Genomic DNA, 14,134 nt, shown 5'->3' with positions numbered 1-14,134 from the left:
GTTTTATTTAAATTCGTTGGTAATATAAAGGTTGTAAATATAAATAAATCGCACGGCACAAAATTTTTTGATAAATTTATATTTTCGTATAGCAAAATTTTGGTTACCTATATGATAATAATTGAATTAAAATTCAATTAATCTGATCATTCCTACACGTTGAATATAAATTAGACTTTTTTTGTGTAAATCTTAAAAAAAAACTATCTTATACATTAATATTTTAATACATCTATTAGGACAGCTAAAAGAAATTAGTAAGTACTAGTATTTGATCAACACTGTTTAAATTTACGCCATTTATATTTTATGACATCAATAAATTTGATATAGTTAGTTACTATATAAAAAAAGGCGAATGAATTAAATATTTGTCTGATTTATACATAACAACTTCGTGAGATATCACTTACATTACATATCTGTTTATTATTTAAAATTAAATAAGTAAAAACTATAAGTACTACAACGATTCAACAATGTATTGATAATGATTGTCCCATTAGACCAGTGACAAACGAACTTTCATGTAGACCAGGATTTATATTATATAAATTATTTTTTTTTTAATCCTACTTAAAATGAAATAACTTTAACTTGTTATGCTTCGGTTATTAACTGGAGACATATGCATTAAAATATATACGGACATGATTAAAGAGAAGATTTCTTCATATGCGACTTATGCGAAGAGATATCTAACAGTGCGAAGTAAATATATTATAATAATTATATCAATATTTAATATAACCGCCTAGTTATGTTTATATTTATTAAAATAATGCGAAATTATATATTAACACTTACATACACACCACAGTGTATAGTACAATAAGTATAGATTTTAATTACAACTATTTTTCTACAATTACAATATTAGATATATAATAACTTCAACAATTAATTGATGTAATAATGAAAACGTTGATTATTATAGTATTTGTTTTATTAACTGGTATTATATACCTTCAAGCGTATTTTAAGACTTCTAATCAAACCTCCATGTTACAAACCTCTTTGTCAGTCGGATGGCATTGTCAGTGTCAAAAAAAAAAAAAAGTCAGTAGTCAAGAATATAATTCGTCCAACTAATAAAAACTTTGACACTGGCAAAATATTCTAATATTCCAGTGCGAATGAAGCAAAATAATTTAAAAAAATCAAGGTATCACATATAAACGAAATAAATAGAAACAATCACGTGTTTTATTTAAGATCTGTATAGATTTTCAAATTGCCATCTAAGATTTTTAATCGTTTATTCGAAAGAAAAAGAATCGCAGTTACAGAAGGGTATTCAGTTAATTTTATTTTCATATAAAATATTCAAATATCTTTACTATAATTTGTATCAAATACAATAAATATAATATTTTAAGTTTTATTAACTTAATGGCTATAGAGACACGTTTAGAATAATGTCATTTAAATAAAACGCATTTAGACCCGTGTGCACTATCATATGTGTGTGTGTGTGTGTGTTTGTGTGTGCATTATCATTTTTTTTATACTTATTTACAGTAATATTTTAGTTCGAATATCTCAGATAATTAAATTCGATTTTATTTAGTATTTATTTACACAACTGTTTATGATAATGTTATTATAAACTAGCTGTTTGTCTCGACTTTGTCTTTGTTTGAATAGAAAGAACGTCATAGAACATGTAGTGATAATTAATATTTTTGTTTCTTACGTTTTAAATGAAGATATCGGAACACTTTTTATATTCATTTCCGAGCGTCTAAGTAATTCTTAATTTCATCGAAATCTAAACAGCAGTTCTGATGTGATGGGAGTACAACTGTCTTAACCGTGTGGTTAAGGGTACATATTAAGAAATATTTTTCAAGTATTTTTGAATATTATTAAAGAATAAACATAACTCAAAACAATTTTTAAGTAATTAATGATTTTTTCATATCAATAAATCCTATTTTATCTTTGTTTGTTTTATAACGTACACATATATTAATAATTTTAAATGAAAACCAAATAAATTTACGTTTGCAATTTAATCTTGATTAAATTCGTCAATGATGCGTTGATGCATAAACTCGTCCGAGGCTATTTTCACATAAACTGTTGCGATGTTTCTTTGTTATTTCCTATTCCTCACGGCTGTGCACCAGATATCTGGTGATAGGATACCAGAATATGTTATAAAGGAACTGTATTCAAAATACGAAGAAGCTATGGCTAACGGTAAATATTTCATTTAATATAAGTATTGTAATATATGTGAAAGTTTGTTTGTTTGTTACGATACGGTTTGGAAGACATTTTTCTTGTGTAAGTTGACGTACTCCTGGAATAATTTATTTTATTATATGTAACGAATTCGGGTAGCTGGTGTTAAATAAGTATAAATTTCCAGAACATTTTAAAATATTCACAAGAAGGATTTTCAGAGGGAATAAAAAATTTGAGATACACGTGGAGAAATTGAGAGAGGTCAACGGATATAAGAAGCACAATCTGATGGTGAAGGAGAGTCTGAAGTCTGGAGCAGGTTCATATATATATATCAACAATCCCGTAGAATCAAAGATACCGAAAGCTTTCCTCACATTGGACGAATTCAAAGACGCTTTGACGAACAGGATTTTAGTACAACGCGAAGAATTAATTAAAAAACAATCAACAACAAATAAAAATTTAAATACTATGAAATATTTTACACAAACTTCGATATTAAATGAAAGTAGACTGCATGGATATAATACATCAGATAAATATGTACACAGGAAAGCCACAACGAAATCCAAAGCAAATGATTATGTTCGTATAATAACGTATAAAACGTATAAATCTAATGAGATTTTAGGTTCCGCAGTAAGTGCTTTCAATGAAAAAAATACTTTAGACACAGATAATACAAATAGTACTACAAACGAAGGTTCCATACCACCGGAAACAGAGAGTGTCCAATTAGTCCCAATTAATAATACAAGCACTAACACGGACATACCACTGATGAGAAACGACAACGCTACGGACATGAACACCACTTTGTCCGTTAGAATAAACAAAACAAACGAACACAGTGGAGTTTTAAATGCAACTGATTCAGAGAAATATTCCATAAGAAACGAATCGGATGTAAAAATCATTGAAACTTTGTCCAGAGACAATGCGAGTGTATTGAAGACGGACACGTCGGAGATTTTACCAAAACCTACGCCGAGAAGAAAAGTCACGGTAAAGCTACAATCTGCTACCACAGCTACTACGAAGAGGATCACTTTGGGGGTGAGATACTTTGAGATATTTTTTTTTTTATTTAAATTTAATATCCGCCTTAAAATCTCCTTTTAATTCTTCCATTTGTGACATTGTATTTAAGCCGTGTTATATATATTTGAAAATTATATTTGAAGTCATTTAATTAGGTGAGTTATAGGTATATGTATTGTAAAAAAGGATCATTTACTAAAAAATTTTTTTGACATTATGTATTTAAAATTATATTACGGTGTTGATATTATTGAATTTTTTTTTCAGAGGCCTTTAGTTTTTCTTGCAAACTAATAAAAGATACTATTCAATATTAACTTACCTTATTTACTCAAAGAAATGAATCCTAGTTATTGCAGAAGCAATAACTACAACAATGCTCAACTGGCGTCTAACATCACTTTAACAATAATTAACTAAGGAGTTCACAAACGTTAATTCGGCTGAATATCTCTGGACCTTTGACTGAAAACATAAAACGCTGTTCCCGCCAAACGAAATGTCAAACTGTCAAACGCGCGAACATTGTGCGCTTCAGAATAAAGGCGCCACTTCACTGATTACAAAACACAATCTCACGTGGAACTGTGACTACTAGCCGCTTATACCTTTATAGCTATGGAGCCCTTATCGAGATAGCTCTATTTGAGTGAGCCAAAACAGAGCGGGACGGGGATAGAGTCTGTGTCAACTCCCATTGTAAACCGCTTACACCTTCCGAGGATTGCTCACTTGCTGGAAAGAGATATCTAGCTTTTTATCCGTATATCTGTTTTAATTTTCGCCCCGCCCAACCCTCTTTTTCTCCGAGTGGTGGGGTGAAGTTGGACAGTTTTAAATTATCTTTTGTAATAAAATTATTTTGCGAAATAAGGAGTTGGTTTGATAATGACGTTTTTCATTTTTCGATATCTTAAAACAATTTGTAATTTCTCATTTTGGCATGATGTTCTAACTGTACTTTTAAAAGCAACATTATTTTGCATTGGCTGAATATAAAAAAAAGTAGATTGAATTAAAAAAAAAAGAATGACGTCAGTAAATTATTCATAATTCGAACGTAGGCTTAATGTATGCAAACATTAACATAATATTTTACTTGTAAAGAGCGTAATGCAACCCTTTAGGATACTTTAGGAGTCTCTTTTCCGCGCCCACAAAAATATCAGCACTTGATATTCCATCTCGCTTCTTTGAACACGAGTGTAACACGACCTTCAAGTGTCGCAAGCAAATTCAAACTCTACACCACACAGATAGGGTATAAAATAGTAATAATAATAAAAAAGTATCTGTCAACATTTGCGGTTCAGTTCTGGTTTATCTTCCTGCAGGACTGATATAAGCTGTAATATTATCTTTGACCAATGGGACGGGAGTGTAAACAATTTTCAGCCAATGGCGTCGGTGGAATGTTTTGTTGATGTACCTTACATTTTGGTGTTCTTTGTTTTTAAATTTGGAACGTTTTTAAATAGCGGTTGGCCGTAATGAGTTTCGCCTGTGTTGTTTTTGGTATATATTTTTAATATTAAATGGTCTGTTGCTTACGGTTTTTTGACTGTTATTTTTAAAAATATACGATAAGAAAAATTTATAGGAAAATGTTTTTTTTTTTAAATACCTATATTCAGTATTTTCTCGTATATTTTTAGCTCTAGTTCCATTCAAAGTGATAATTAACAACATATGGATCAACTTATATTTTATTTATAAAGGGAAATTCAAATAACTATAAAAGGTCAATGACTTCTTAATTCGTTTATAGTGTGCCATTAAATTTATGATGATTTTGATTTTTTTTATTAAAATTTAATTCTATGTATATTATTATATTTAATTAATTATTTCTTGTTTATTTTTTTAAGTTTACTAGTTTGAAGCTTATTTGTGATCTCTGCTTCAGAGATATCTCTTACAAGCTCTTTGACAACATGGATATGAAAAGTTTCAAAGCTGTAAATTGTTTTGTACATATCTGTAATACAAAGACGCACTCGTATTAATATATATTTTTTAAATAACATAAACTAATATTGTTTAATATATCAAAGTTAATGACGTCATTTAAAAAAATAAGTAATTTTATACATGTAACCCTTTGATAATTTCACAGTAAAGTATTGACATAGGGAATGCTGCTGAGTAATAAATAAACATAAAATTATTTTATTTTATTTGATAATTATTTATAAATAAATAATATTGAGCCAATATTTATATTTCTTCAGTTTAAACTAACACTATTAAAACGATGTGACGTCATTTTTTTAACTATCTACGTTACTTACAGTCCTATAATAAAAATGGATTTTTTTTTCGGGTATTTTGTATGTAAATAAACACAAGCATATATTATTTTACACAAATCAAGTTTAAAGATATACAAAGTATATAGCTAAGTATATGCAGATAAGTCAAACAATAGAATAGATATAAAATATTAATTATTTTGAACTCACTGACTCACTAACTGTAAGTTAAACACAAAAAACCGACGTATTAGCCACTAAAAAAAATGAAGATACACAGACATACACATTTAGTTTAATACATATATAGCATTAACAATAGATATAAATCATTTCTCATACATTTAACATTTAATTCAGTATATATTATTCAAATTAAAATAATTACAGCGCATTTCAGTAACGCCGGTTGCGATCCAGGCATTGTTCAAACACTAGATGAGGCTCCAGATAACGTGATGCATCGCATTAATATTCACGGCTAAGAGTTCAGAGAGCGCACTTCCTACAAGCACATGTTACACTAGTTGCTTACCGCGGTTACGCTTGGTGTTATTGTACTGACATGCCAGAAAATATACCCACATTTAGATATATTTATATTAAGTGTATGATAAAAATGTTAAACGGGATATTTTTTTTGTCCTACCTTATTAATATCTAGAAAACAATAATTTTAATAGTTTATTTTTAATTGTAAATTTTGTTTGTCGTCTTGCTATTGTTGTTTGACGTAAGGTAAGTTATATTCTCCGATTGACCCGTGCGTAACCTTACTAATATTTGCACATTCGAACTCAATACGGCTGGTATCCCGTTTTTTATTAATCAATTTTCGTAAGTCACAGTATGTATTTTTAATTTCGACTCGATAGTGCCTTGCTAACTTTTCATTGTGTGGTCGAAATTAAGTCTTAAGAAGTGAAGTTTTTATCATAGTAACAGCACCAAAGACATCCAAATTTAAATTAGGACAAGACGGTGAGACAGGCAAAGAGAAATTTTCTTTTCCAAGAGTAACAACTAAGAAGGAAGAGCATCCATCACCTGATGAGAGGAAATCTTACAACGAAAGAACCATGACTCCGTGTGTCTGAAGTCATCCCATAGTAAAAGCCTGGCTATTTAAGTCCTGTCTTCAAAGATAGATCGGTTTGAACCGAATTGTGATTACTAATGAGCCGCTTTGTTCGTCTCCTCACAAAGTCTAGAACTGTGAGATGAATTGTCAGTACCTGGCCTTGAGACAGCAGTATTCAAATCACTTTGTGACTGATCTTTGTACGTACACTGAAGCTGTCCGAGGCTTATTCTTGATATACACGTAAAGACACCAAGCTTTTTGCAGGTTTGGCTCTGAAGTTCATTAAACAACCAATGTTACATTTCCAGGGAAACGTTCTGAAAAGACCAAGGCGAGGTCATCGAACTCCTTTTTGGCCTCAAATAGACTCGTGTTTGGCTCCAAATTCGGCGTCCACGACCATAGCCCTAGCAAATTAATGAAACATAAACTGCAGAGTCTCCGTATTTGCTGTAATACAAAACTTGTCGTAAGGGTAGTGTCTGAGTGCTTCCTGTAAGCAGATAAGTCTTAGCTCTGAAGCTATTATAATAACTTTTATACTTGAAGTATGAGACAAAGAGTATATACAAAAATACTGTGTAATAAAAGGTAACATTTTAGAGCTTAGATGTATCTATCTATAGTTTTATTTATGCTAATTCGACTAAACAATGTCCCACATCTTCGACGTCTCAAGTAAGACCAGCCTGTAGAAGTAATTACAGATGCGTTCATGGGGCTACAACCGTTTAGGGAACATTCAACCATTATCCTACTTTCTTTTCATCCAATCCCATCCCATATGGCAACATTTCTTGAAACAACTAGTATAATAAATGAGAAGTGTTAATTCAACGTTTTAAGGCATATTAGTATGTTGCTTTCCAATTTAGTTACAAGAAATTTCTTTTCATTTTATATTTTTTCGCAAAATATCATAACACACATAACTTTAGAGTTACAAACTAGGTTAAAAAATTTAATACAGTAACATTCTTACATATAAATGAAAATGATATTTTTCGGATTACTAGACGTATTTTGTTATTTAAGAAAAACTACATACTCACGACGTTTCGGTTACTTTGCAGCAACTTAGAGTATGTAGTTTTTTAAAATACGAATAGTAATCCGAAAAATATTAGTTTCATTTAAATGAATACTCGCGAAAGTCTTAGATCTCTTTCTAACATATTATGCATAGATAATGTTTGTACGACATTTTGCTCTTGTTATCAGTTTATTTGATAATTAATAGCGTGTCACACTCAACAATGCTATGCCTTCGAAAATATAATAAATACATCATGTATAAAAAATATTCTTGTAAATAATAACAAATAATGTATCTTATGAGCAAATATTTTATTAAAATATTAATGGAGTCGTCTTATGAACTAGGTATACGATAAAAACAAATCACGCTGTAACATTTTTTTTCGTGTAGTGACTCGTAGTTTTCTTGAACGTAAGATATTAGGTGAAGTCACACCATCTCATTGGAATCGGATGAATGCGTGTGTTTGAGCTGCCTTGCCACGTGACAGCACCTCGGTGCTTTAAATTACGAGTATATTCCTATATATATAATGAATAACCTTGACAAATAAATGTCTTCAAGTGTTCATCAATTAAAAAATATATACAATTTAAATTCAATATCCTAAGCCTTCCAATATATAACGCATATACGGTTTGTATATATTTTTTATTTGTCCTTAAAATATCTGAATCAATCAAATCAATTAGAAACCCTACGGCCCTGCGGGAATGGTAATGGTGTAGAGCTAAGCTACTGGCAGCGCCATCTATATACGTTAGTAAAGTTTTCAACACCCTCCGTTAGATGGCGTTATTTAAGTTAACTCCCCAACAACTTAGTTTAACCTTGAATTGTTAGGTGGTAGTCAAATTGTTGCAAGCTGGAATCCTACCAGCCCTTGGAGTTCTCGTATTAACCGATAGATTTCACAAATCATAGCTATTTTATAAAAACATAATATTGTTATATGTATAAGGAATTTTTTAATCGGTAGTTAAGCCAAATTAGTTTCAGAGTTATGAATTCGAGTTTGGTGATATTTTTTTTACTAACAACGTCTCTAAATAGGCCAATGAAAATATATAATTAATACTGCAGAGAGGTGTGCATGGAATACTTTGAAAAGAAGGATATTTGATTGATTTCAATAACTAACTTTTTAGGCCTCAAAAACAACTAGCTGTTTTATAGGTTGATGTACGTAATCTTCAGGTCGGGAGTAAGATTTTTTGTAATGAAAGTAATAATAATATTTGTTTCTGTTTGTCTTCTATACAGTGCAAAAACGTTTTATTTATGCTTAAAGCTTCGTCTAAAAATTATGCTACTACTAGAAAAGTTAAAAGAATTAACTAGAAAATAACAATAGATTCGTTTCATAATTACTATCATAGTAAAGCATTGCTGTTATTAAACAAAAATACAATTAACTTAACAATAAACCTTATTGTCATGCTTTAATTAAACCAAAAAACGAATTAAATTAATTTAAAAACCCTTTAATTTTACTGTAACAGTTAAAAACAACTACATTATTATAAAAGATCACGTTGTATTTAATTTAAAGCCCAGTTTACAGGACATTTTAGCTTTATAGTGCCATCAACAGTGTAGACTAAGTTTATTAAAACATAAACGCGATTAATTTGTCCGTTCCACGTTATCAATGCTAATCTATGCATGGGATAAAACTATCGTAGCCAAAACACCGCTTCATTAAATTAACTTAGTCTGATATGTTTGCTTTAATAAAGTAATTTATTTTGTTTCATAATGTATGACTGTAATGAAATTTTTATAGAAACGTGGGTATAATTTGGCGGTATATTTAAAAAATGCCGGTGTTATAATTGATATATTTCTTTAAATATTTTTATACAATCTCATATAAATTTTTTTATATAAAAAGATTTTTTATTTTATGACACACACATATGTTTTTTGTCAAAACAAAAAAAATGCTATGTTATTAAAATATAAGTAATAAGAAAAAAGCTTACTTTACTATTTTATCAAAGTAACATTATCACGTATCTGTGATTTGGTGTAGGTAAGTCAGAAATTACGTTAGATTTGAATACCCGTATATATATGATGAAAACAAATTCCTTCGTATCTCTTAACAGAACACGTACGCAGAACACTCGCTCTCAATTTATTCTGTCATTTTATACGTCCAAACTAAATAAAAAAAACACGCAACGCTGATGAATATTTTATAAAAAAAATCTCTATTATATAAATAAAACTTAAATTAGATTATTAATTATTATAGAATTATAATGAATATAAAATTTCGAGCTCACAAGTCAACGAATTATGATAATGAATATAATATTCTTAAAAGCGTCTCTGTGAATTTTTTTTATATAACTTTGACCTTAGGCTCAAATCTCATCATCGAGATACATTAAGTTAAGTAATTTTAATAAAAATATATAAAATATGAGAGTAATAATGCCGGTAACGTCACGGCTTCGCCGCGGTAATTCTGCATTTTAATTTTCCCTCCTATTTTCGAACCGGAGTAAATTAATTTCGGACACTCCAATTTACTTAAGCTCTTCTTAATCTTGGATATGTTTTTAATATATTTTTTTTTTATGTAAACATATTTTCTACGGAATAAGTATATATAAAGTTTCGTCTTTAACGAGAAATACTATCAGTTTTCGTTGTAATAACTAACCTGGTAGAGTTATTATCCTTGAATTGGTACACAGCGTCATTAACAAAACATCACATCTAATTGTTGTTTAAGATATTAGTTAGTTTTGAGATACACTAATTGATACGGACCCCCTGAAGCCTTTGACGACTCAGGTTAGATTAACATATTCCGTATTTAATTGTAAACTCACAGTTAATATTTGCTAACAAAATTATTTATCACTCATACTTACATATTTCCTGGATGATATTAAATTGTGTTTAAAACCTGATGTCTCGTAAATTATGATTGACATTATCTTAAAAGCTTCACTTAGATTTGTTCAGTCAAAACAGATATATTTATTATTGTTTGAGGATATATGTTGCATGTATATATGTCCCATCGATAATCAATAAATAAATAATGTTATATAATTATCGAGTATATATGAAATAAACAATAAAATAATATAAATTTTAATAAATTTTAACTTATTACCTAATGTGATATACTTTAAATATTCAATTAATAAAAGTTCTACAATCTACAGGAATGTATGTGTTTACTTTAGTTGTTACTCATAAACTTACTCGCATTGAATCAATGAAAAACAAATTACGTACCTACTTACATTCATATACTTAAAAAAAAAGTTAAATATTCTGAGTAATATTTAACTGTTTCTCCTTTGTCTAAATATATCGTTCAGACTAACTGTTTTTGTAAATTACCTTCTTTTTGATCATTATAAAATGTTTATAATTTTTATTATCTTTACACCAATCAGTTTTTAAAGGTGATAAAACTGTGAATTTTAATATATGTGTGGCAGACAAAGATAGCTAAATAATATTTTGGTTATACACAGCCGTCTCGTTGCAGGGAGAGGAGCTTCGACAGCGCCTGGGACTTGCGACCCGGGTGTAGGTTTAAGGGGCCCCTAACTAACGCGCGCTAAACGCTCATTATATACAGGGTGCGATGATTTTTGTATGAAAAACTTTTAAAGCTTATGTTACGAACAAACTTGTGGTAAGCACGATGGTCACCAGTTTGCTAGTGAGATAATTAAAATGCTATCTATATTTCAATAATATATCTAGTTTTTATCTCGTCATCTCTGCAATTACATGACACTATAGTTTTCATTAAAATATAATTAAAAATAAATACATTTTTTATAACAACAAAAGTACTGTGATCACAGTTGTTTAAGCTGTTATAAATGAAAGAGCGTTTTGCGTGTTTTTTATAAAATAAAAGATTTTTTTTATTGAAAGTGCACATTTATTGATTTCAACAATGAAAGCCTTATTCCATTATATGATTATACCTTAAAAGTAAGGCTTGGTACGTTTTACAATTAATTCCTTGATTAGTAAAGAAAATAATGTATTTATAAGAAGTTTCAATAATATGATATTTAAATTTAATAAAAGTGAAATAATAATAATATAACGATACAAATATAAACAAAAATATTTATTGCTTGCAAAGAAAACGACAAAAAAACATATTTTATAAATAAATTTGTAAATTAAAATAATTAACAAGACTTTGAAGTTTAAAAACATCATCATATTTGTCATAAATTATTTTACGTCTGTTTTTAAATAAAGCCACACCTAGACGTTAAAATTCGTTCAGAAACAGAAATAAAAAAAAATTAAAAATATTTATCTTAACTTAAACTCTGAAGGGCTATCAGTGGTATGGTTTGTAGCTTTTGGTTCCTGAAAATAGCGAACTGACAGATGTAAATGAATTCACTGTAAGCACATCTACGTGATTCTACACCACAGAAGACACGGCTTCCCAAATATAAATGTTCGAGTGAAAAAGTTTATATATATATCTTTATAAGTTAAGCATATTATATATATATATATAAAAGAAAGTCGAGTTAGTTACATTATTTATAACTCAAGAACGGCTGTACGGGTTTAGCTGAAAATTGGAGAGATAGCTTAGAACAAGGAAAGGATATAGGATATTCCATCCGTTTGAAAAAGAAAAAAATAATAAGTTGTTCAAATCCAAAATCTTTGTATCTGCTGTCTTTAAGCAGGAATAGAGTTCGCCCGCTCAGCTCTACATTTCTAATTCTGTAACTAACACAGACGAAGTCGCTGGCAAAAACTAGTGTATACAAAACGTATATTTTTTTATTTCATATAAAATATTTTATTTCTTTTCACATTATTATGATAGATATGATATTGTTTTTATAGTAATTTTTCAATATAAATATATACGTTTATTGATTTAATTATATTTTTATATATATCAAGGTTTGTATTTACCTTTGAGAAGCACTGTATTTCGTAGCTCGCGTACTATAAAAGCGATGGTGAACCAACCTTACATCATTCCATCAAGAGACAGAGACACGGTAAGTTGGTCTTTGTCATATGTATATATTATTAAAAATAATTTTGTTAAATATTAATAATATTATTGCCATTTCAATTTTATACATTTACATATATATTTTATATTATTCAATTATATATATGTATATATAAATAATTTTTTTTTTATATCAAATATTTTTAAAATATTCATATTAATACGAACAGAAAAGTTAATTAAAAAAAAATTGTTCAAACAACGTAATGAAAGTTACGAACAAATATTTTATTAGTAACAAAATGACTTTTTAAAGTAGAAGTCGGTGAGTAACACTTAAGATCTTTTAGTGTAAATACGAAAAGTTAACTAATTACAGGACACCAAAATTTAATTCCGAATAATTTAAAGTTAAGAATTTAATGTACTCGTATTTTATATTTTAAGGTATTTTTTTCAATTCTATATCATTATATCAAAATATTATAAAATGTATCACGGACTCATTGGAATTTAATCATAACAATTAACAAATAATGTTTAGTGAACTTTTAATTTATTTTCGATTCTTCCATAATAATAATTAAATATATATATATATATATATATATATATATGTATATATTTTATTAGAACTGATATATATATTAATTTTCTTGCCCTTGTCTCTGTTTTTTGTTATACGATTATCTTTAAATGTCCTTAATCAGAAGTTATATGTAGAGCCTAACTGGTGAATAGACATAACTTTATCATTTATGTTTAGTCGGTTTGTTTCTGTTTAGAAATAACTTTACGTTTAGTACTGATATTTTAAATGAAACTAATATTATTCGGATTAATACGCATATTTTATTATTTAAAAAACTACATACCCACGACGTTTCGGTTACTTTGCAGCAGACGTGACCACGGACAGACGAGATGTGACACACGAATAATATTAATTTCATTTAATTGAATACTCGCGACAGTCTTAGATCTCGTCACTGATAATTTAAGTTAAAAAAAGCCGTTCAAGTTGGTTTACACTCGGGAGTTTGAATTTAAAAACTCTTTATTTCCTTTCACAGCTTCATCTTTTACTTCATAAAATAATAGAGTGATTACTTCAATGTATATACATCAGCTCTATTATTTTTTATATTTCTTAAAAACATTTGGTGATAATTTATTATTTAAGTCGTCCCTTATTTCTCTTCTTAATGTTATTTATAAAATAATTTTGATCAATTAAATACCTTCATATCATTTCTTTTAATAGCTGTAAATAACTGATTTGTAATTGAAAACTATTTTAGTAATTAAAAAAAAAGCTAATCTAAATGTTTATGAGTTGTATAAAAATAGGTTTTAATATTAAAAACATTATCCTTCAACATAACGACTGTACGCGACAATTTTTTTTATTGTAATTTCACCAATATCATCCAATTTTAAGTTCTGGTAGACATATATATATATATATATATATATTTATAACCAGAAACTTATATTATGTATAAAATTAATTATAATACATTCCCTCAGGTAAA

The 14,134-nt window shown here is 28.4% G+C and overlaps 1 protein-coding gene across 1 annotated transcript; it reads left to right on the top strand.

The window, feature by feature from the left end:
• The first annotated feature begins 1,991 nt into the window (after positions 1 to 1,991).
• Positions 1,992 to 4,126, top strand: LOC116774501 (uncharacterized). Its single transcript, XM_061524937.1, has 3 exons — positions 1,992 to 2,205; positions 2,378 to 3,252; positions 3,505 to 4,126. Exons 1-3 carry the CDS (start codon positions 2,091 to 2,093, stop codon positions 3,529 to 3,531), a joined length of 1,017 nt encoding a protein of 338 aa, XP_061380921.1. The 5' UTR covers positions 1,992 to 2,090; the 3' UTR covers positions 3,532 to 4,126.
• The last annotated feature ends 10,008 nt before the right edge of the window (positions 4,127 to 14,134 follow it).

The sequence above is a fragment of the Danaus plexippus genome, chromosome 26 (assembly GCF_018135715.1).
Source record: "Danaus plexippus chromosome 26, MEX_DaPlex, whole genome shotgun sequence".
In the NCBI taxonomy this organism is placed as follows: domain Eukaryota; kingdom Metazoa; phylum Arthropoda; class Insecta; order Lepidoptera; family Nymphalidae; genus Danaus; species Danaus plexippus.
The sequence above is the reverse complement of the archived record's forward strand: the minus strand, read 5'-3'. Positions and strand labels throughout refer to the sequence as shown.

Excerpts from the sequence above, each read along its gene's own strand:
- LOC116774501 (XM_061524937.1), top strand. The coding sequence starts at position 2,091 with ATGTTTCTTTGTTATTTCCTATTCCTCACGGCTGTGCACCAGATATCT. Across the intron at positions 2,206-2,377 it reads CGAAGAAGCTATGGCTAACG|AACATTTTAAAATATTCACA; the intron begins GTAAATATTTCA and ends ATAAATTTCCAG. Across the intron at positions 3,253-3,504 it reads CGAAGAGGATCACTTTGGGG|AGGCCTTTAGTTTTTCTTGC; the intron begins GTGAGATACTTT and ends TTTTTTTTTCAG.